General features: G+C 40.2%; 1 protein-coding gene and 1 non-coding gene across 4 annotated transcripts; both read left to right on the top strand.

Moving 5' to 3' along the window:
* The first annotated feature begins 1,937 nt into the window (after positions 1-1,937).
* On the top strand, positions 1,938-21,014 carry ZFP69B (ZFP69 zinc finger protein B). Of its 3 annotated transcripts, none has more exons than XM_033837281.2 (6): positions 1,938-2,090; positions 2,604-3,037; positions 6,705-6,790; positions 8,772-8,898; positions 9,162-9,260; positions 13,061-21,014. In XM_033837281.2, the coding sequence occupies exons 2-6, from the start codon at positions 2,911-2,913 to the stop codon at positions 14,227-14,229; spliced, it is 1,608 nt and encodes a 535-aa protein (XP_033693172.1). In that variant the 5' UTR covers positions 1,938-2,090; positions 2,604-2,910; the 3' UTR covers positions 14,230-21,014. The 3 variants fall into 3 exon arrangements, with proteins under 3 accessions (XP_033693172.1, XP_033693180.1, XP_033693168.1); XM_033837289.2 differs by having other exon boundaries at positions 1,979-2,099; positions 9,165-9,260; XM_033837277.2 differs by having other exon boundaries at positions 1,979-2,099.
* Positions 8,431-8,526, top strand: LOC117309978 (small nucleolar RNA SNORA12). Its single transcript, XR_004524253.1, has one exon. It is a non-coding gene; the product is annotated as a small nucleolar RNA SNORA12 (small nucleolar RNA).
* Positions 21,015-22,233: the final 1,219 nt, after the last annotated feature.

Here is a 22,233-nt window from a genome sequence, read left to right as displayed (position 1 = left end):
TAGACTAGGTGGCTTAAACAATGGAAATTTATTTTTTCACAGTTCTGAAAGCTACAAGTCCCAGATCAAGATTTGGCAGGAGCTGTTTCTGATGAGGGCTCCCTTACTGTCTGTATATGGTGACTTCTTGCTAAATCCTCATATTACCTTTCCTCAGGGTCTGCCTTCAGAGAGAGATTAAGCCCTCTGATGTCTCTTCTTAAAAAGACACTAATTCTATAGGATCAGGGCCCCATCCTTATGACCTCATTTAATCTTAATTACAGACAGTCCCCAACTTATAATCTTTCAACTTTATGGTTGTGTGAAAGTGATATGTATTCAGTAGAAACCACAATTTGAATTTTAATCTTTTCCTGGGCTAGCAATATTTGGTATAATACCCTCTCATGATACTGGGCAGTGGCAGTGAGCCTCAGCTCCCAGTCAGTCACAGTCATAAGGATAAACAACCAATGTACTTACAACCATTCTGCACCCACACACCATTTTTCTCACTTTCAGTACAGTATTCAGTAAATTACATGAGATACTCAATACTTTATTATAAAATAGGCTTTGCGTTAGATGATATTGCCCAACTGTAGGGTAATGTAAGGGTTCTGAGCACGTTTAAGGTAGGCTAGGCTAAGCTATGATGTTTGGTAGGTTAGTTGTATTAAATGCATTTCTGACTTACTGTATTTTCAATTTATCATGGGCTTATCCGGATGTAACCCCATCATAAGCCCAGGAAGGTCTGTACTTTTTTTTTTTAATTTATTTTATTAATTAATTTATTTTTGGCTGCGTTGGGTCTTCATTGCTGCTCAGGGGCTTTCTCTAGTTGCAGAGAGCGGGGGCTACTCTTTGTTGCAGTGCAGCCTTCTCATTGTGGTGGCTTCTCTTGTTGCAGAGCAGGGACTCTAGGCACGTGGGCTTCAGTAGTTGTGGCTCCCAGCCGCAAGGGCTTTGTTGCTCCGCGGCATGTGGGATACTCCCGGACCAGGGCTCCAACCCGTGTCCCCTGCATTGGCAGGTGGATTCTTAACCACTGCGACACCAGGGAAGTCCAAGATCTGTACTTTCTTACTCCAAATATAGCTACACTGGGGATTAGAGCTTCAACATATGAATTTGGAGAGCTGGGTGGGGAGACACAGACATTCAGTTCATAATAGCTAGCAATCACATAGGTTTTTTGTTTTGTTGTGGATTTTTGTCTTTGGCCGCACCGCGCGGCTAGCGGAACTTCCCTGACCAGGGACGGAACTCGCGCCCCCTGCAGTCCAAGCGCAGAGTCTTAACCACTGGACCACCAGGGAAGTTCAGCAATCACATAGTTTTATTCTATTTTCTGAATTGTTATTTTTGTAGGCTATTGATGTAGAAAATAAAACAGCATTACAGTATAATCGTTTTTGCAGAAAATACATAAAAATGCATTTTAAAAATTGTGTGCGTGTAGGTGTCTGTGCACCAAATGTTAGCAATGGTTACTCTGCTTGGTGAGATTACCGGTAACAGTTATTCTGTGGCATTTTAGAAATATAAGGAAAGCAATTAACGTGAGAACTTATTGAATACTAGGACAAACAACTACCTGACCGTGGTATTCTTTTAATGAAACACTGGATTCCATTCCACTTTCAGTCTTTTCCACGTACATATTAAGTGAAAGTGGTATGGATTCTTTTACACCAATGTTGTTTCGACAAAAAAGAGATACAGATGTTTCCCTTTGTCAAGGGTTTCAAATCTCCCGGCGGAAACATACACACATCTATGCCTGGCAGAGGGGAGCCGGTTCTATTCAGTAGTCTCGGCGGGGACGGGAACACAGGCTTTGTTTCCTTCCGCAGGAGCAGGCTGCTTCTCCCTGGGTTCGGGTCTCGAGCTGCGTGCAAACGGAGAGTGATGGGACAGTATCCCAGGGCGCATCCCGGGAGGCACCGGCGAGCTGGCAGGCTGCCCCGCAGGACGCCGGGAACCGCGCGCGGAGGCTGCTGCCGCGCAGGCGCACCGGCCGGGCTGCGCTACGTGGGGCATCTTGGCACTGCGCGGAGACCGGTCCGTCGCGGCGGGAGGGCTAGGGCGTGCGGCCCGAGCTGGTGAGAGGGGTGAGCCAAGGCTCCCCTGGGTCTGGGGAGGGGACAAGCCGGGTAGCGCCGCCTCGGCCCCACCCGCTGTCACCAGTGGCGCGCAGTGTGCCCCGCGCCCCAGAGTCGGCTCAGACAAAGGCTGCGAGGGCAGGGCCGGGCGGTTCAGCCCTGGAGAAAAGGTTTATCCTCTCCATTTCGGGAGGAGGAAACTGGATTAGCGGGGTTACGGGATTTGCCGCAGCCGGCAAGGGAGGGAGCTGGGATTCAAAGCCAGATCCTTTTTGATTCCAAATCTCAGACTACTTTAAACCTAGTGCTGCCTAAAACAAAGAATTGGGTTTTATTTATCCCTTTATGCTTCATGACCCCAGCACGGTGTTTTGGACCATATGGACTGTATATATCCACGGTCTCCATGTATCTTTTGTAAACAATGTTCAGTGATTGGTGCAAGTTCTAGAATTCTGACCATGTGATTGAACTTTCCTGATCCTTTTGCTGACTCTGATGTTTTCTAACCAGCATGGCTAGGGGCCTGTAGACTTGGCGATTTAGAATAAACGTCTGGAGCCTCCCGCTGCCTGCTGAGGAGACAGATGGAGCGCAAGGATGGGAGGTGTTTCTGAGAGCCTAGGGAGTAAAAAGGTCCAGACTCCGGATTTTGGTGCTGTATGTTCGCCGGGTTCCTGAGAGTGGAGGACACCCGTGCAACTGTGAAGCCTTCCGTCAGTTTCCGGCAGTTTCCTCATAAAAAGTGGACAAGCCCAGTCAGGACTCTCTGCCCTGTGAGCTGAGGTACAGTTCGCCAGAAAGGAGCGCCGAAGTTATCATGCTTCAGAGACTCCTAATCACCCTGCCCGTCGAGACCAGCACCTGGGTGAAGTTGCACCATCCAAAGAAGGCCACGGAGAGGGCGCCCCCGTGGGAGGACGTGACTAAGATGTTTGAAGGAGAAGGTGAGAATAGACTGCTGGGTGGGAGGGAGGCAAAGCAGCATCGTCTAGGGTGGGAAGGAAAGTGGGCACCTGAGCAGAAGCATCTGCTTAGGTAAAAGGTCTCTGGAGTTCTTGATTATTGCTCCTGGCTTGGGGTTTTCCCAAGTAGTAGTGGTTAGTTCAGACTAAAACTAATATTTCATAATGGCTGTGTATGTTATTTCTTTTTATCTTCCCCATGGGTGCGTGGGGCTGGGAGGACTTGCCTGATTTTCCTTATTTTACAGTGAGGAAATGTGAATCAAATGAATGACCTGTCCAGGTATTGGGTGGGTAGGTCAGAAGTAGAAGGCAGTAGGGAAAGTACCAGGTGAGACCAGAGTATCTTGTGCTAGAATAGCAAGGAAGAGCTCAAAGACCAATGGACGTCTACCAGAAGGATGCAGAAGCCCGGTTCAAATTGCGGACAGTTTAAGTGTCCAGCTTTTTTTTTTAAAGGGCCTTTTATTTATTTATTTATTATTTTATTTATTTTATTTTTGGCTGCGTTGGCTCTTCGTTGCTGGGCGCAGGCTTTCTCTAGTTGTAGCGAACGGGGGTCACTCTTCATTGCAGTGCGCGGGCTTCTCATTGCAGTGGCTTCTCTTGTTGCAGAGCATGGGCTTCAGTAGCTGTGGCTCGTGGGCTCTAGAGTGCAGGCTCAGTAGTTGTGATGCACGGGCTTAGTTGCTCTGCGGCATGTGGGATCTTCCTGGACCAGGGCTCGAACCCGTTTCCCCTGCATTGGCAGGAAGATTCTTAACCACTGCGCCACCAGGGAAGCCCTAAGTGTCCAGATTGATTGTAACACCTTAAATAAGTAAAATTCCACGCATTCATGATGACACTTAAAATAGAGAAAGAGAGTCACAGATGTAGAAAATAAACTTATGGTTATCAAGGGGGGAAGAGGGGATGGGATGAATTGGGAGATTGGGATTGACAAATATACACTACTATTTATAAAATGGAAAACTAATGAGAACCTACTCTGTATAGCACAGGGAACTCTACTCAATGCTCTGTGGTGACCTAAATAGGAAGGGACTAAAAAAGAGTGGATATATGTATATGTATTACTGATTCACTTTGCTGTACAGCAGAAACTAACACAACATTGTAAAGCAACTATACTCCAATAAAAATTTTTAAAAATGAAAAAGAATTTAGGAACCCCCCCCAAAATAAATAAATATAACAGAGGAGGGGGGGAGAAAACTCATCTGCCACATTGGAAGTGATTAATACACTGATTTCTTATGTTGAAAATAGATTTTTATGGGAATGAAGGATGCATTTACCTTGCTTTTTACATCCTTTTCAGAGAATACCTGCCAATAATAAATGTAGAAAGAATGATAGAATATTTTACTGTAAATGAAGTAATTGGAAGGTTGGTAGGGAATAGGATATTCACATGGTGTCAAGGTATGGCCCCCACAAATCACTTGCTAAATGCCAGGGAAAGGACATACTTTTTCAATGACAAGATCTAGTGGTCACTATCTTTTGTTTTTTTATAACTGTATTTATATTTGGCTGCGTTGGGTCTTCGTTGCTGCGCCCGGGCTTTCTCTAGTTGTGGCGAGCGGGGCTATTCTTCGTTGCGGTGCGCGGGCTTCTCATTGCAGTGGCTTCTCTTGTTGCGGAGTACGGGCTCTAGGCGTACGGGCTTCAGTAGTTGTGGCTTGCGGGCTCTAGAGCACAGGCTCAGTAGTTGTGGCACACGGGCTTAGTTGCTCTGCAGCATGTGGGATATTCCCGGGCCAGGGCTTGAACCCGTGTCCCGTGCATTGGCAGATGGATTCTTAACCACTGCACCACCAGGGAGGTCCTAGTGATCACTATCTTAACCAAGTGTCCCAATGATGGGATAACCTGACATTTTGTGCCTTCTGGGTGACGTAATATAAAGCACATGGTATCACCCATGAAGAATCCCTGCCTAAAATGTTTCCTAAAATGTTTAACCTGATCCAAATTAATCTTAAAGGCTGAACTTCTGGTTTAAAGAAAATACAGGGGATGGAGAAATAAGAGAAACCCCACCATGAGGATACAGTAAGTCGATGCCAGTGTCATGAAGGAAAGGCAAGTACTGTCTAGAGTAAGAGAGACTTTGACTAATAACCACTTAAAATGTGTGAGCCTTAATTGGAAAAACTCTAGGATAAAAGACAGTTTGGGAACAATTGAGGAAATCTGAATATGGACTGAATATTTAGATGATCCTATGGAATTATTGTTAACTCTCTGAAGTGTGATAATTGGTATCATGGTTATGCAGGAGAAGACTCTTTGAAGTATTTAGGGAGGAAGTATCATAATTTCTGCAACTTTGAAATGGTTCAGAAAAAATATAGATAGATGAAACAAATATGGCAAATGTTAACAATCATTTAATGTGTTAGATATATGAGTGTTCAATATTCATGATAAAAAGTTAAGGGGAAAATACAAGGACAATAATTCATGTGCCTTAATTGCTAGTTCATATTTTTAATATGTCAAATTTCAGCCACTATTTCTTGAATTCTAGCAGCCTGGCATAATTTAGTTGTGTTTAAGTAGCAGATGGGAAAAAATGAACCAGATACAGTTTCTATGCATATACTCATACTAATACTCAATTGACAGTGATAAGTATAAAAATAAATATAATAGGAGACAGCCTGAGATAGATACCAGAGTAGAGATAAAAACCAAGCTTTGGGGCTTCCCTGGTGGCGCAGTGGTTAAGAATCCGCCTGCTAATGCAGGCGACACGGGTTCGAGCCCTGGTCAGGGAAGATCCCACATGCCGCGGGGCAACTAAGTCCGTGTGCCGTAACTACTGAGCCTGTGCTCTAGAGCCCACGAGCCACCACTACTGAGCCCGCGTGCTACAACTACTGAAGCCCACGTGCCTAGAGCCCGTGCTCCTCAACAAGAGAAGCCACTGCAATGAGAAGCCCACGCACCGCAACGAAGAGTAGCCCCCACTCGCCGCAACTAGAGAAAGCCCGCGCGCAGCAATGAGGACCCAATGCAGCCAAAAATAAATAAATAAAATAAAATAATATTTTTTAAAAAAAAGCGTTGGAGGAATTCAGGGGAGAGGAAGCTTTCCTCTCATTAAGGGGCTCTGAGAAAACTTCACTCAGACTGGTCTAGAAGGATACCTCAGTTTTTCACCGAGTGGGACTTGGGGGAAAGTACTGAGGTGGGTGCTATCCAGATATGTTCAAAGAATGGTGAATAGGATTATGTGGTGGGTGTGTCCAGAGGATGAAGGATGGTGTTTAGAGGCAGGTAATACTTGAAGAAGCAGTTTTGGACTGGTTGTGGAGGATCTTGAAGTCTATGGTAAAGTGTTTGGATTTTTCTTTCTTGAAAGTGGGGAACCTTTGAGGATTTTTGTACAAAGGAATGGCCTGTTAGGTCTGTGCTTTTGGACCAGCGTTGGCCATTGGGAAACATTAATCCCCCAATCAACGCACTGCAGATCCTCCTCATTAAGGAGGCGCCAGCCTGCTCTTGAGTTGCTCTGAATGTCCCTCATTGTATTGAATGTATTGAGAGAGGGGCCAGATTCAGCAGGTCTGCAGGCAGGTTTTCTATTTGGGGGATCTGGGAAGATGCAAACCTCATAGCTCTTTTCCTTTCCCAGTTCTGCTATCTCAGGATGCTGATGAGACCCGGGGAGAAAGTTTTGAAGATGAAGTGGCATCTGGGTCCCTGACAGCAGAATCCCAGGTAGGTTGGAGTTTCCTGTCACTTTCTTGAAATTGTTTCTCAGATTTTAAGAGCCCTGGCTTCAATTTTCTTTGACTCGACTTCCTGGATTGGATTTTCTTAACCTGTTAGAAACCAGGCTGCATGGATTGATTTCACAGGCATTTTCCCCACCTGTAGTAACCTTCCTCAGAAACCCTCTTGTTTCTAGCAAACCTCTAGCCATTTATACAACAAATTTAAAAATCATGTGTGTGAGTGTGTGTGTGTGTAAGAGAGAGAAAAAGTATATAATATAATTCTTGCCCTTAAGCATCTCAAGATGTCATCCAGGGGAAAGACAAACATTGTAAAATATTTAAAGCAACACTTTAAAATGAACAGAGAGGTTCTGATATTCTTGGAGATGTATACATTTCATTAATGACCTTTAAGAAAGGATTTTTGGTCATGTCCTGGAGCAGAATTATAGATGATAGAGAAATGAGTAGAGAAGCTACTGACAGGTCCTAAAGGACACAAACTAAACAGGCTAAGAAGAAAAGGAAGGAGAACTTCCAAGAGCAGTTTAATAGTGTCTGTGTATCATACACGAGCTCATCAGAAAACCAGTGACACTAGCAGGCAAAGCTCTGCACAGCCAAACCCCGGAAGCATAGAGAAACTCAAGAGAATTAGAGAGTAATCAGAGAAAACCACTATAGAAGGAGATATTATTAGAGAACAGAAGAGTTTTAAAGTGGAGTGATCATAACTTCCAAAATCACATGGTACAGGGTTTAGTCCCATGTCTTTAACCTTCCTCAAATTCATCAGTTAAATATGGAGGCTAGTGTCTAGTAGGCCTAAAATGCATTCCAGAATTATTTACAATACATAAAAAGCATTAAAATAGTCTTAATTCCATACTTAAGGAATTTGTTATTATCTCAGCCTTCCGGCTTCTGGGTTCTCTTTGCATTTGGTAATATTTTTAAAAAATAACCCAAATGGTTATTTAATTTGTGTAGCTCATTCATAACAGGCTCTTGTACCTCACAATGCAGTGTCTGCTTTGGTCAAGGAATCTTCCTTACTAGGCAGAATTCGTGCTCCCTCTAAAAATGTGCTGTTCTCACATACTTTTTTTACTAACAGAAATACCCAGCTAAGGGTCTTATCCATGCTGAAATGTTCTCATTTTTTAAAAAAAATTTATTTATTTGGCTGCGTCGGGTCTTAGTTGTGGCACGCAGTATCTTTCCTTGCAGCAAGCGGGCTCTTCGTTGTGGCACGCGGGCTGTAGAGCGTGCAGGCTTAGTTGCCCTGCAGCACATGGGATCTTAGTTCCCTGACCAGGGATCGAGCCTGCTTTCCCTGCATTGGAAGGCAGATTCTTAACCACTGGACCATCAGGGAAGTCCCGAAATGTTCTCATTTTAACCAATTCTTTCAGCCCAACCAGGGTCCCTGTTTTCTCTTGTGGCCTTAGCCCCTTTTGAACCCTTTCCTTTCTCAAATATTCCTGATTTTTATTGTCCTTAACCTAAATTACTATATACTGTTCTGTGACCTTCTTTAATATAGTTCATGAGTATTTTGCCTTCAACCAAATTGTGAGTTGGAAAAGACAGCTTACACACTCCCTGCATTGTTTTGTAACCTCCAGCAGAGAATCAGCCAGTTTTCAAGAGGGTGTCCATAGGAACTGGCAGAGGCTTGATGACAAAGAGATCTCTTTCTAGCCTTTCCTGCATCAGAGATGGGCTCCCACATGTGGCAGGCTACCTCATAAATTTAAGTCCTTACATACAGACTGACATAGACTAGACCTGTCTAGCCTGAGGAGAATCTCTGCTGAGTGGTGTTTCTCCAACCCTATGATGGATTTGCTTTTATTTAAAAAAAAAAAAAAAAAAAAAAGAGGGTATCCAGGAAAACTTGGCTAAAATCTCTTAGCATGTAGACAAGGTTAGAACAACTTCCTAACTCTGGCTGAAAAGGAACATATTTGATGTTCTAGGAACTGTTAACCTTCAAAGACATATCTGTGGACTTCACCCAGGAGGAGTGGGGGCAGCTGGCCCCTGCTCACCGGAATCTGTACCGGGAGGTGATGCTGGAGAACTATGGGAACCTGGTCTCAGTGGGTAAGGATGGGTTCCCCTTGTAACTAGAACCTGTCTATTGGAATAACAATCTTTATTTCTAAGTTAAGTGGTATGCTTGGTCTTTGGGTTCTGTGTTAGAGATTTCTAATTCCTTCTGAACATCAAGTCACGATTGCTGTGGTCTTTTCTGCTCTGGTCTTTCTACTCTACCCTCCAGAAGGCCTGAATAACAAAGAACTATCTTTAAATTCTTGGGATGCCTCTTTGACCTCAGCACGTGTAGTTTTCTTCTTCTTCACAAGCAGGGTATCAGCTTTCCAAACCTGGTGTGATTTCCCAGTTGGAGAAGGGAGAACAACCATGGCTGATGGAGAGAGAGATTTCAGGAGGTCCAAGTCCAGGTAAGAGCAAGGCAGATGGAGCCTTTGTCATGTTTGCCAGAGAGTTCGGCTTAAAGTCTTCTTCAGGCCACTGGGGAGGTTGCAGCCACCTGGGTGAGACCCACAAGAAACCTGATTACCACTCTGTCCCCCCTTTCCTGCACTTGCCTCTTCTCATTAGTTTCTTTGGAGTCAGAGGAAAAGAGATGCCTTTCTCATCATGGTTAGCGGCCTTCACCATTTCTCCTGACCTGACATTTGTGGTTTTCTTGCTTTCTCCAGCATTCTAAACCTTACCCTGATCATAGTTTCTTTCTCCTGTACATTCAGTTATCCATGGATCTCGCCTCATAAAGACAGTACCCTTCACCAGATCCTTATGTTATTGTATCCTGACTTTCACTTTCTCTGATGATTCCATTTAAAATTTTTTCCTAAATCTTATTTTATGACCATATCTTCAATTCTGATTCTCTTTTTAACTTGTGTAATTTAACTTTTGTTTCAGATAATTTATGACTCTTTGAGAAGTCACTACAGAATTCCTTCTTACCAAATCCAATGGCTTTTAATAGTCTTCTTCAACTTCAGTAATAATGTAACAGTAATAATGACACTGTTTTCCAAGCTGGCTTCTGCGAGTCCTGTGCCTACTTTAACCCCATCTTACAAATGAGGAAAAGAAGGCTCTTAGGTTAAGAAATCTGTACATGATTGTTTAGCTACTACTTGGGGAATCAGTATTTGTCTAATCATTCTGAATCCACAGTTTGTGTTCTTTTTTTTTTTAATTACAACCCATTTTTATTTTTTATTTTTTTATTTTTTTTGCGGTACGCGGGCCTCTCACTGTTGTGGCCTCTCCCGTTGCGGAGCACAGGCTCCGGACGCGCAGGCCCAGCGGCCATGGCTCACAGGCGCAGCCGCTCCGCGGCACGTGGGATCTTCCCGGACAGGGGCACCAACCCGTGTCCCCTGCATCGGCAGGCGGACTCTCAACCACTGCGCCACCAGGGAAACCCCCATTTTTATTTTTAAAAAAATTTTTATTTATTTTATTTTTGGCTGCATTGGGTCTTTGTTGCTGCACACGGGCTTTCTCTAGTTGCAGCGAGAGGGGTCTACTCTTCGTGTGGTGCACGGGCTTCTCATTGCGGTGGCTTCTCTTGTGGAGCACAGGCTCTAGGCTCATGGGCTTTAGTAGTTGTGACATGGGGGCTTCAGTAGTTGTGGCTCGTGGGCTCTAGAGCTCAGGCTCAGTAGTTGTGGTGCACGGGCTTAGTTGCTTCGTGCATGTGGGATCTTCCCGGACCAGGGCTTGAACCCATGTCCCCCACATTGTCAGGCGGATTCTTAACCACTGCGCCACCAGGGAAGCTGCCACAGTTTGTGTTCTTATGGTGCTGTCCTGCAGGGCAGCATTAGGTTATATAGACCACACCACCTTCTTGGTATCTTTTCTTCCACCAGCTAATTCAATAATTTTTGTCTCCTCTGTCTCTCTTATTGCTTCTTCAATGCTTCTCATCAGTCTCCTTTTTTAATGCAGATATATAATTGACATCTTTGTTAGGCTAAGCTAAACTACTATAGTATATAGACTCTAAAGTTTGGCTCACACAGAATAGGACTTTCTTGCTCATGTATTGATCTGTTTAGTTCAGTGGACAGTTCTTTTCCCCCTGACAATTCAGGGACAGAGATTCCTTCCGCATGGTGGTTCCATCATCCTCAAGGGCCTCCTCATCAACTAAGTTTGGCCAGCAGTAGAAGAAGAGCACAGAGGGGTTCATTTGGGTGGTTTTTACGGGCCAGACTGGAATGGCTAACATCACTTTTCACTCTCATTCACTTAATGGGGGAGACCTTTGTCACTTCACTCAATCAAATTCAAGGAAGATTGAGAAATATAGTATAGTTGTGTGTCCAGAAGTAGGGAGAAGAGATTTCAGAATGGCCAACAGTCTCTGCCACAATCCCTGAGGAGACTCTGTCTTTTACACTGCTGTTCTGTTTCTGCACAAACTCCCACAAATGCATTATGATGGTCTCAACTATCCCTTTGACATCTATATTCCCCATATTTTCATCTTTGTCATATATGTTCATATGAACTCTATTCTCACATATCCCTGGTGTTTGGGACATCTCTATATAGACATGCTGTTGTTACTTCAAGCCCAGCATATCCAAAAACAGAAGTTATCTTCTCTCTCAAACAAAGTTCTTATCCTGACTCCTCCTGTTCTTTTAGCCTCTGAGACTAGAAATCATGGTATCAGCAAGAATGTATCATGCTTTCTACTCTGTTTTTCCCTCATTCTCCGTGGTTTTTTCTTTGATATTACCTGCTAGGTCCACTTCTACTCTTCATCTCTGTTGACCTTGCTAAGCCAGGTTCCCATCATCCCATGCCAATTACTATAATTTCTAGTTGCATTTGTTGATGTCTTCCTTTTCTTTCTGAATCATTTTGAATGTTACTGCCAGATTTGACCACTTGAAATATCACATTTATCTTTTTTTTACCCTAAAAAGAAAAGTTAAATGCCTTCTTATTCCCTGTAGTAAGTAATCCAAACATCTCTACTTGCTTTGTGAGTCCACTCCAAAATTTATTCAGCTATTACCAAGTACTGTGTATGTGCTATTACTAAAATGAGGTTAGACATTCTGGGGACTAAGATTTTGCTGTGAACTGGAAATATTGGTGCTTTAGGATGACAGGGTCCAGACTGGTTGGATAGGAATAGAGAGTAAAAATCCAGGAAACTCCCTCATACAAAAATGCTGTGTCATGTATACTACGGATAAAATACATATTCTCTATCTTTTAAGAGTTTACAGTGTAATTAATGTTTTGTCACAAATTAAGAAATAATTTTTCACCTCTTATGTAGGCAGAAATTTTGAAGATTGATAAAAATCCAGTGAGTTTGCAGGGAGGGGCACCCATATTCAGTGATAGCCCACATACTCATACCCAATACTTTCTTTTTAGTAAATCCTATGAAACATTGACAGGAGTGTACACAAGCTTACATATAATGACAAAGTGAAAAATCAGAGACAACCTAAATATTTTTTAGTAAAGTCAAACAAATATGTTTGTAAGTAGAATGTAGTACAATTGTTAATAAGAATGAGATAAATCTAAATGTACAGACATATAATTGAGCTTAAAAAAAAACCAGATGCCGAACTATATGTATTCCATGATCCCCTTTTTTGGGTAGAAATGTATATTTATGACCATATATACACAAATGCACACATTCACATGTGTATATTATTGAGAAATGTCTGAACAGATGCATTCCAAACTCCTAAGAGATTAAAGGAAATGGGGATGAGATTGAGAGAGGCTATCTTTTTTCAGTGAATGCATTTCTATATTATTTGATGTTTTATTTTAACATGCACAGAGTATGAGATACTTAAATTTTTCTAAGTAAATAAAATTTTGTCATAGAAATATAAGCTCGAGATGATATCATGTTAGAATTCTTATCTCCTTGTCTTATCTCTGATATTTGCCCTTCCAGTGATGCTTTCATCTTAGTCCATTTCCTCTTGCAATTCTCATGGATGAAGTCCTCCCAATTTTTAAAGTCACCTTACATACTTTTAACAGCTTCTTTGTGTTGACCACCTTGTTACTTTCACATCAGCTCTCTACGTGGTAGGATCCTATTTGAAGACAGTCCAACCCTCCTGTACCTAGTATATATTATTTTTTTTTCCCTCCTGTTCTCACTGTGGCCATTTATTTTTTAAAGTTCAGTGAATATGAGTTATTTATATTTTTGGATTTCTTTCAGACTTGGAGGATGAAACAGAAACCAAAGAGTCAGTCTTAAAGAGTGACATCTCATGGGAAGAATTACACCATGACCTGATGATGGAAAGGTCCACAAGAGGAAGCACCTTGGTTTCCACATTGGGAAGGGACTCCAAATGTCATAAGTTAGAAAACCACGAGGAGAACCAAGGAATGGGTGCAGGGCAAATCCCCTTGATCCACAAGAAAACACTCACACAGGAGAGAGGCCAAGAATCTAACAGATGTGTGAAAAGTATTAATGTGTGCTCAAAAGTTATTCCAGGACCAATAGATCCTCCAAGAAAAAGACACCATAAATATGACATATCAAGAAGGAAAAGTAGATACAATTTAGGTTTGATTAATCACTCAAGGAATTATACAAGAATGAAAACCTTTGAATGTAATATTTGTGAAAAAATCTTCAAACAGCTCATTCATCTTACAGAACACATGAGAATTCATACTGGAGAGAAACCTTTCAGATGTAAAGAATGTGGAAAAGCCTTTAGCCAAAGTTCATCCCTTATTCCACATCAGAGAATCCATACTGGCGAGAAACCCTATGAGTGTAAAGAATGCGGGAAAACCTTCAGACATCCATCATCTCTTACTCAACATGTTAGAATTCATACTGGGGAGAAACCCTATGAATGTGGTGTATGTGAGAAAGCATTCAGCCAGAGCATTGGGCTGATCCAGCATCTGAGAACTCATGTCAGAGAGAAACCTTTTACATGCAAAGACTGTGGAAAAGCATTTTTCCAGATTAGACACCTCAGGCAACATGAGATTATTCATACTGGTGTGAAACCCTATATTTGTAATGTATGCAGTAAAACCTTCAGCCACAGCACATACCTAACTCAACACCAGAGAACTCATACTGGGGAGAGACCATATAAATGTAAGGAATGTGGGAAAGCCTTTAGCCAGAGAATACATCTTTCTATCCATCACAGAGTCCATACTGGAGTGAAACCTTATAAATGCAGTCATTGTGGGAAAGCCTTCAGGCATGATTCATCCTTTGCTAAACATCAGAGAATTCATACTGGAGAAAAACCATATGATTGTAATGAATGTGGAAAAGCCTTCAGCTGTAGTTCATCACTCATTCGACATTGCAAAACACATTTAAGAAATACCTTCAGCAATGATATGTGAAATATGTTCGACATCAAAGAATCCCCAAATCAGAGCAAAAACCTCTAAATCTATGGTTTTCTGACTTTTGGATTTCAAGAACCAATAATTATTTTTTAATGGTTTGACCCAATGTTACAACTATTAATTTTGCCATATTAAAAAAAGAACTACCTATTATCTGCATTGTTTCAGAAAAGAAAGGGCATTTTAATATTTAAAAATACAGGAAGGATATATTCATAGAGAACAGCCCTTTACATTTGAATTAACTTAGCTTTATGAAAATCTCCCAAATTTGTCTTTATTTTTCTCATTTCACTGTGGGCCAGTGAAATCATCACAACAGGCCAGTGATCTGTGATTGGCTTTGAGAGTCACTGTTTTAAATATCCCTTTAATGAATCAGAATAAAATATAATCTTTACTATAGCTCTTTATATGGCTAGAAGAGGTATAAATAAAAATGACAGTTGTCTCATTTCTAGAAGAAATAATGTTAAAGGGATTTTTCTAGACTTGATAGATAATGTGCTATACATGAGATACTTATATTTTATGGTTTTCTATAGAGAGGAATTGGCAAACTTTTTCTATAAAGGGCCAGATAGTAAATATGTTAGGTGTTGTAGGCCATATGGCCTCTGTCAGAACTACTCAACTCTACCATTTTAGTGCAAAAGCATCCACAGGCAATATATAAATCAGGGTATCTCAATCTTGGTGCTGCTGATATTTTGGGGCCAGATACTTTGTTATGGGCAGCCATCTTGTGCATCGTAGGGTGTTTAGCAGCATCCCTGGCCACTGGATGCCAGTAGTCCCCTCAACCATTGTGATGACCAAAACTTTCCCCAGACATTGCTAGATGTCCCCTGGAGGGCAAGGTAGTTCCTACTTGAGAACCACTGACAAATGAATGGGTGTAGCTGTGTTCCAATAAACTTTATTTAAAAGACAAGTTTGAGTTGCATTTAGCCCGAGGGTTGTAGTTTGCCACTCCTGCTATAGAGTATGTAAAATGATTAATACTGACAATGGACTGTCATTTAATGTCAAATTTGTATGTTTGTTTATATCTATGCCAAAAATCTTATTTCCTTACCAATTCCTTTGGTATTTTGTTGCAAAAAAAATTTTTTTAAATCACAATTATGATGCTATTGTGGAAACCTAGGAATTATTTATGGAGATATTTATGCAGACTTTAGTTCATAATGATGCTTTTTTGTTCATCCACAAGTGCTTTGAGATGTATCTCTAAAAGATAACCACCACTCTGTTAAGACTTAACTGCAATGCCATTATTACACGTAAGAAAATTAAGCCATAATTCCTTAATACATATTGATGTTTTTTTGAAGATAGATATATTAAGATTGGTGGCTGCCATTTTAATTGTTTTTGACTTTCCATTTGCCAAATGTACAGTATTAGATTCAAAAATGTGCTTTCTGCTGAGTGGGAGGGTCTTTGAGATAGCCCCAGAAAAACACATCTAGAGGCCCACCAAAGAGGACCAGGGAGAAAGTGACCACGGGCCAAACTGAGGCAGGGAAGTATGAGAGAAGAAGTGGAGGAGTTGATTCATAGTACTTCACTGTATTTATAAATACCGCATCCTTCCAAACATAATTGAAGATTGGTCAAGTTCAACTTCTTACTCTTAAATGGAAGAACAGACAATTCAACTGCCTGAGCATTGTGTGAACTATCAAAAGTAAAGCTGTTAATCCAGAATATATACCATTATCTCTAGATATTTTCTATTAGTATATTTACTTTAAAAAAAAACAAAAAACAACTGCCTTCTAACTCTTAGGTTCTGTATGACTTTGATGGGCAGAGGACAGAGTGAGGATGCTCACTGTTCTTTATATATGTTTGTCCATGTTTCTATGGTCTTAGATTTCCCAAGAATTTGGCTTTCTCTGATTGCTTCTTTTAGTGAAAGGCATGACCATCACTTTTCTCTGCCTCAGTGAGTCCCTGCCTCAGTGATCTCATATAATGTCTTATAGCTTAAAATACTATCTCTGTTTAATTGCCAAATTCACGTCCCCAGCCTAGACCTTTCTTCTGAACTCCAACCTCTTCCTGCCATTGAGCCTTTGCACTAGCTGTTCCTTCAGACATCCTACACTTCCCTTCTCATCTTTGCTCAATGTTGCCTTTTCACTAAAGCCTGTTCTGACCATGCTACTTAATACTGCAACCTGTCCCTTACCCCCTAACTTCAATATTCCCAACCCCCCTTAATTTGTTCTATTCTTTCTTTGTCCATATCACATATCACCTAACATACTAGATAATTTACATATTTACTATGCTTATTATTTACTATTGTCTCCCCTTACTAATATGTAAGCTCCATGAGAGCAGGGATCTGTTTTGTTTGCCAGTGTATTATAAGTGCCTAGAATAGTGCCTGGCACACAGTAGGGACTCAAGAAATATTTGTTGAATTGCTTTGATTTGAACTGAATTGAATTACGTATCTATGATGACAGTAGAGAAAGACAGTTCCTATACTGTCTCACCTAGATTTTATAGGTGAGGAAACCTTTTCGTTTCCTTTTTTTTCTTTGCAAATGGATCAGAATTTATAAGCCTCTAAGAATGGTGAATCATAACTGACATACTTTTAAGATAGAAGGGTATTTTTAAGTTAATTTGTTTAAAATGCAGTTAAGTAGGGCTGATTAACTACATGACTTTATCTTTGTTTTTGTAAGAGAGTTTACATTACCACCTTCCTTCATCCCAAAGGAGACTAGAGTTTATTCTCTGGAGAAGGACAATTTGCTCTGGAATCAGAGACACCAGACACAGAAGAGACAGGGGTAAGAAACAGGGCTGAAATGGAGACTGAATGGTGGCATGCGCAGCCCCTCTCCCGGGGGAAGCCAGGCTCCACCCCTTCAACAGCCCCCCACTCCAGTTTAACTCATCCCTTCATATATAATTTATTTGTATGACTATTGTTAGTCTTGGTATCACTGAAAAGGTTATTTCCTATATTTTGAGTTTGTGTTTTTACATCTGATGCAATTGAGGATCTAAACACTTCTGCTTTCCCAATTTCTAGTCAATTATCCAAATACCCCTCATTGTTTGTCATCCTCTTTCAACTGATTGTTTGTGCTAAACACAGTCTGTACATCTACAGAGATGACCTTATTTAAATGGCTTCATTCCTGTGAAATGGATACTATTATTTTCCCCCATTTTATAAATGAAGACACTGAAGATCTGAGGGGATAAATGATATGCCCAAGGTTGCACAGCTAAGCAGTTGAAACGCTGGATGGGTTAAACTGTTGGGACAGGAGCTGGGCTGTGTGTGACATTCACGTGTCTTTTAATTTCTCTGATGAGACATTTTTATGAAAATATATGTAGTTGATTTCAAAACACAGGTAAGTTTCCTCTATTTACCTTTATTTTTCTAAAAGTTTCTTTTCAAAATATGTATGTTGAAACTCTAACACCCAATGTGATTGTATTTGGAGAAGGGCTTTTGGAAGGTAATTAGGGTTAGATGAGGTCATAAGAGTGACCTTCATGATGGAATTAGTGCCCTTATAAGAAGAGACACCAGAGAACAAACTCCCTTTCCCTCTCCCGCCATTACTAATGGTCTGTTACTAATGGACCCTTAGTCTGTTCCGGTTGCTGTAAGAAAAATATCATAGACTGGGTGGCTTATAAATAGCACAAATTTATTGCTCACAATTTTGGAGGCTGAAAGTCCAAGATCAGGATAGCAGCATGGTCAGGTTCTGGTGAAAGCCCTCTTCTGGGTTGCAGACTACCGACTTCTCCCTGTGTTCTCACATGGTGGAAGGAGCTAGGGAGCCCAGTGGGCTCTTTTCTAAGGTCACTAATCTCATTCATGAGGGTTCCACCCCCCTGACCTAAGTGCCTCCCAATGCCCCACCTCTTAACTACTGTCAATTGGGTATTTTGGATTTCAATATATGAATTTGGAGGGGACACATTCAGATCACTGCACACCGAAATTTATGTTTCTGACCCCAAACAGCACTTCAGACTTTTAATTCCCAGTGCATAATTGACTCTTGGATGTGTATTAGGCATCTCAAATTTAACAAGTCCGTTTCTGAACCTGCTCTGTTTCCAGTATTTCCTGTCTCAGTAAATGGGAGCATCCAATTGCCCAATCAGAATCATCTTGACTCCTCAATCCCTCAGAAAATTCTGTTGGCTCTATCTTCAAAATATATCTTTTCTCATCACCCCCACTGCTGCCACTTAATCTAGTTCACTATTTTCTTTCACAATGGGTTATTGCACACTTGCATCCCCTACAGTTTATTCTCCAGATAGTACCCATATGACTTATGTTCTCACTATGATTTGCCTCAAGCAATACAGCATTTCTTGCTGGTCCATGCATATGCCCATCCCTGCTCCCACCTCAGGGCCTTCGCCTTCTCTAAGATGCTCTTTCTCCAGATATAAATGTGGCTCATTTCCTGACTTCTTTCAGGTCTCAGGTCAAATAGCATCTCATCAGACAGATCTTCCTGAGTTACCCTGTATAAAATAGCTCTCCACTTATAGCTGTTCTCTTTTGGGTTGATTATATATTATCACTTCTTTCCCCCTCTTTACTAGGTTTGAAGTTAGATATTCTACTTCTGTTCTTTTAGTGGTTACCCTGAATGTTACAACATGCTTTATTTTTTAATTTTTAAATTAAGTTTTATTGGAGCATAGTTGCGTTACAATGTTGTGTTAGCTTCTACTGCACAGCAAAATGAATCAGCCATTCATATACATATATCCCCTCCCTTTTGGATTTCCCTCCCATTTAGGACACCACAGTGCATTAAGTAGAGTTCCCTGTGCTATACAGTAGGTTCCCCTCAGTTGTCTATTTTATACATAGTGTCAATAGTGTATATGTGTCAATCCCAATCTCCCAATTCCTCCCACCCCACCCCTTTCCCCCTTGGTATCCATACATTTGTTCTTTATGTCTGTGTGTCTATTTCTGCTTTGCAACATGCATTTTTTAGAAACTTTATTAAATTATGATACTCATACAGAAAAGTGCATATATAGAGATAAATACCTTAATGAGTTTTCAAAATGTTAAACACATCTGTGTAACCAGCTCATAGGTTAAGAACAAATTATAGCCATACAGAAGCAGTGCTCCCTTCCAGTCACTATCCTCTAAAAGGTAACTTCTAACACCATAGGTTAATTTCACCTGTTTTTGTACTTTATTTAAATAGAATTACATGTATTCTTTTATATCTGGCTTCTTTTGCTCAATACTATATTTGTGAGATTCATCAATATTGTTGTGTGTAGTTCTAGTCTCTATTTTCATTGCTGTGTGTACTCTATTGTATGATATAGCAATATTTATTTGCTCAGTTCACTGCTGATCGGCATTGGGTGGTTTCCAGTTTGGGATTAATATAAAGAATGTTCTATGAACATTCTAGTATATGTCTTTTGGTAAATACATGTATCCATTTCTGTTGGTTATATAACAAAGGATAGGATTGCTGGATCATAATGTTCAGCTTCAGTAAATGCTACTACCAAATGCTTTTCTGAAATAGTTGTACCAATTTATACCCTCACCAAAAATACCTGAAATCTCTGGTCCTTGATTTTAATCTGGGTTAACTTATTAATTTTGTCCTTTATGTTTAGCACTTTTTATTCCATGTAATAAATCTATGCCCATTTCAAGGTTGTAAAAATACTCTCCTACTTTCTTCTAAAAAATTTTGTTTTATCTATCACATTTAGATTTGAAATCCATCAGGACTGATTTTTGTTTATGTTGTAAAGTAGAGGTCAATATAAAGGTCCAACTGACCCATCACCAACTTATTTAAAAAATCTTCTTTTCCTCCACCCTTTTTCTAAATCAGGTGATGGTCTATATGTAGGTCTGAATTTGGACTCTTGTTCCTTTGTCAGTTTATCTATTCTTGCACCAATACCTACCTCATTGTCTTAATTACTGATACTATAACTTTATAATAGGTTTCCATATTCAGTAATATAAGTCTACTGGCTAACAATATACATTTTCTACTTATCAGAATGTAATGTTAATGAATACCTCTACTCTTGTCTACAATAGTCCTTAGAGCACTTTAACTATAACACTTTAACTTAGGATACTTTAACTCAATTCACCCTCTTCCCAATCTCTACGCCGTTGTTTTTGGATATTAAATCTTTTTCTTTAAACATCTTTATTGGAGTATAATTGCTTTACAATGGTGTGTTAGTTTCTGCTTTATAACAAAGTGAATCAGCTATACATATACATATATCCCTGTATCTCCAAATCTATTTTTTTAACCTCACAAATTATTAAGATTTTTACTCTACATCATTAATGCTCCTTTATAGTCACATATTTTTTCTTTGTTCTTTGTTCCTTTTTACATTTTTGTCCTTTTGTCTGGAATCATTTTCTTTCTGCCTAAAGTTCAGCCTTGAAAATTTTCTTTAATGTAGTCTGTTGGTGGCAAACTCTCTCATTTTTTTGGTCTGAAAATGTCTTTATTTCTCCTTTATTCTTGAAAGATTTTTTTTGAATTCTGTGTTGTCAATTATTTCCTCACAACACATTGAAGATTTCATCCCACTGTCTTCTGGCTTCCATTATCACAGATGATAAGTTAGCTGTCACAATGCTGCTTGTGCTAGTTATCAAAATTTGCCACTGTATTAATTAGGAATATCTGCATAATAAGTAACTCCAAAAGTTAATGGCTTAAAAAAATAAACATTTTTTAATCTCACATTTTTTAATGAGTCAGTAATTCAGAGGCTGCTTAGTTGGGAGATTCTGGCTCAGAATTCAGTCAATATGAAGTTGCAGTAAGATGTCAGCTGAGATTGGAGTCATCCGAAGGCTTGGTTGGGGCTAAAGGATACACTTCCAAGATAGCTAACTCAAATGGCTGGCAAGTTCCTCAGAGCAAGCAATCAAAGAGTGTACAAAGCAGAAGTGGCAATCGTTTGTGACTTAACTTCTGAAATCACATACTGTCACTTCCACCACATTCCACTCTTTTTTTTTTTTTTTTTGCCACTCTGCATGGCATGTGGGATCTTAGTTCCAAGACCAGGGATCTAACCCACGCCCCCTGCAGTGGAAGCATGGAGTATTAATCGCTGGACTGCCAGGGAATCCCACATTTTATTCTTTAGAAGTTAGTCTGACTCACATTCAAGGGGAGAGGGAGGAAGGAATGGGCATATTTTAAAACTACCACAGACACTTTTAAGATTTTCTCTTTGTCTTTAGTTTTTTTCAGTTTCACTATGATGTGTCTAGGTGTAGATTTCTCTTTATTTAACTCATTAGAGAGTTATTTGGCTTCTTAAATATGTGATCTGTTTGCTTTCACAGGTATTAAAAAATATTTAGCCATTATCTCTTCAAATACTGTCTCTGTCTCTCCTCTTAAACTTATGCTAGATCTTTTCACTGTAACATCTATGTCTCTTATTCTCTCTTCTATATATTTCATCCTTTTGTTTCTTAATGCTTCATTCTAGATAATCTCTTCTGACCTACCTTCCATTTCATTTATTCTCTATTCATCTATGTCTAAACTGCCATTATATGCATTCAATGAATTCTTAATTTTGTTACTGTATTTCTTTGTCATAGAGTTTCTATTTAGTTTTTTAAAAATATGTTATATCACTTTTTATAGTTTCCAGGTATCTGCCAAAACGGTCTGAGTTATCTTTTATTTCTTTAAACAAAGAAAACATAAAGTGTTTTATACTTTGCATCTGGTAATTCCAAAAGCAGTTGTCTTTGTAGGTCTATTTCTGTTGTTTGTGTTTCTGCTGAAATACTCACTAGGAGTCTAGTTTCCCTGGGTACCGGCTTATCTTTAACTCTGTACTCACCATTTCTACAAAAACTTACATGTAGGAACAATCTAAGGCCTATAATTATAATGCTTTCCTCCAGAGAGGATTTGTATTTGTTTTTGCCAGGCA

The sequence above is a fragment of the Tursiops truncatus genome, chromosome 1 (assembly GCF_011762595.2).
Source record: "Tursiops truncatus isolate mTurTru1 chromosome 1, mTurTru1.mat.Y, whole genome shotgun sequence".
Taxonomy (NCBI): Eukaryota; Metazoa; Chordata; class Mammalia; order Artiodactyla; family Delphinidae; genus Tursiops; species Tursiops truncatus.
Note: the sequence above shows the minus strand (reverse complement) of the source record. Positions and strands in the feature narration are given on the sequence as shown.

Excerpts from the sequence above, each read along its gene's own strand:
- ZFP69B (XM_033837281.2), top strand. The coding sequence starts at position 2,911 with ATGCTTCAGAGACTCCTAATCACCCTGCCCGTCGAGACCAGCACCTGG. Across the intron at positions 3,038-6,704 it reads TAAGATGTTTGAAGGAGAAG|TTCTGCTATCTCAGGATGCT; the intron begins GTGAGAATAGAC and ends TTCCTTTCCCAG. Across the intron at positions 8,899-9,161 it reads TGGGAACCTGGTCTCAGTGG|CAGGGTATCAGCTTTCCAAA; the intron begins GTAAGGATGGGT and ends CTTCTTCACAAG.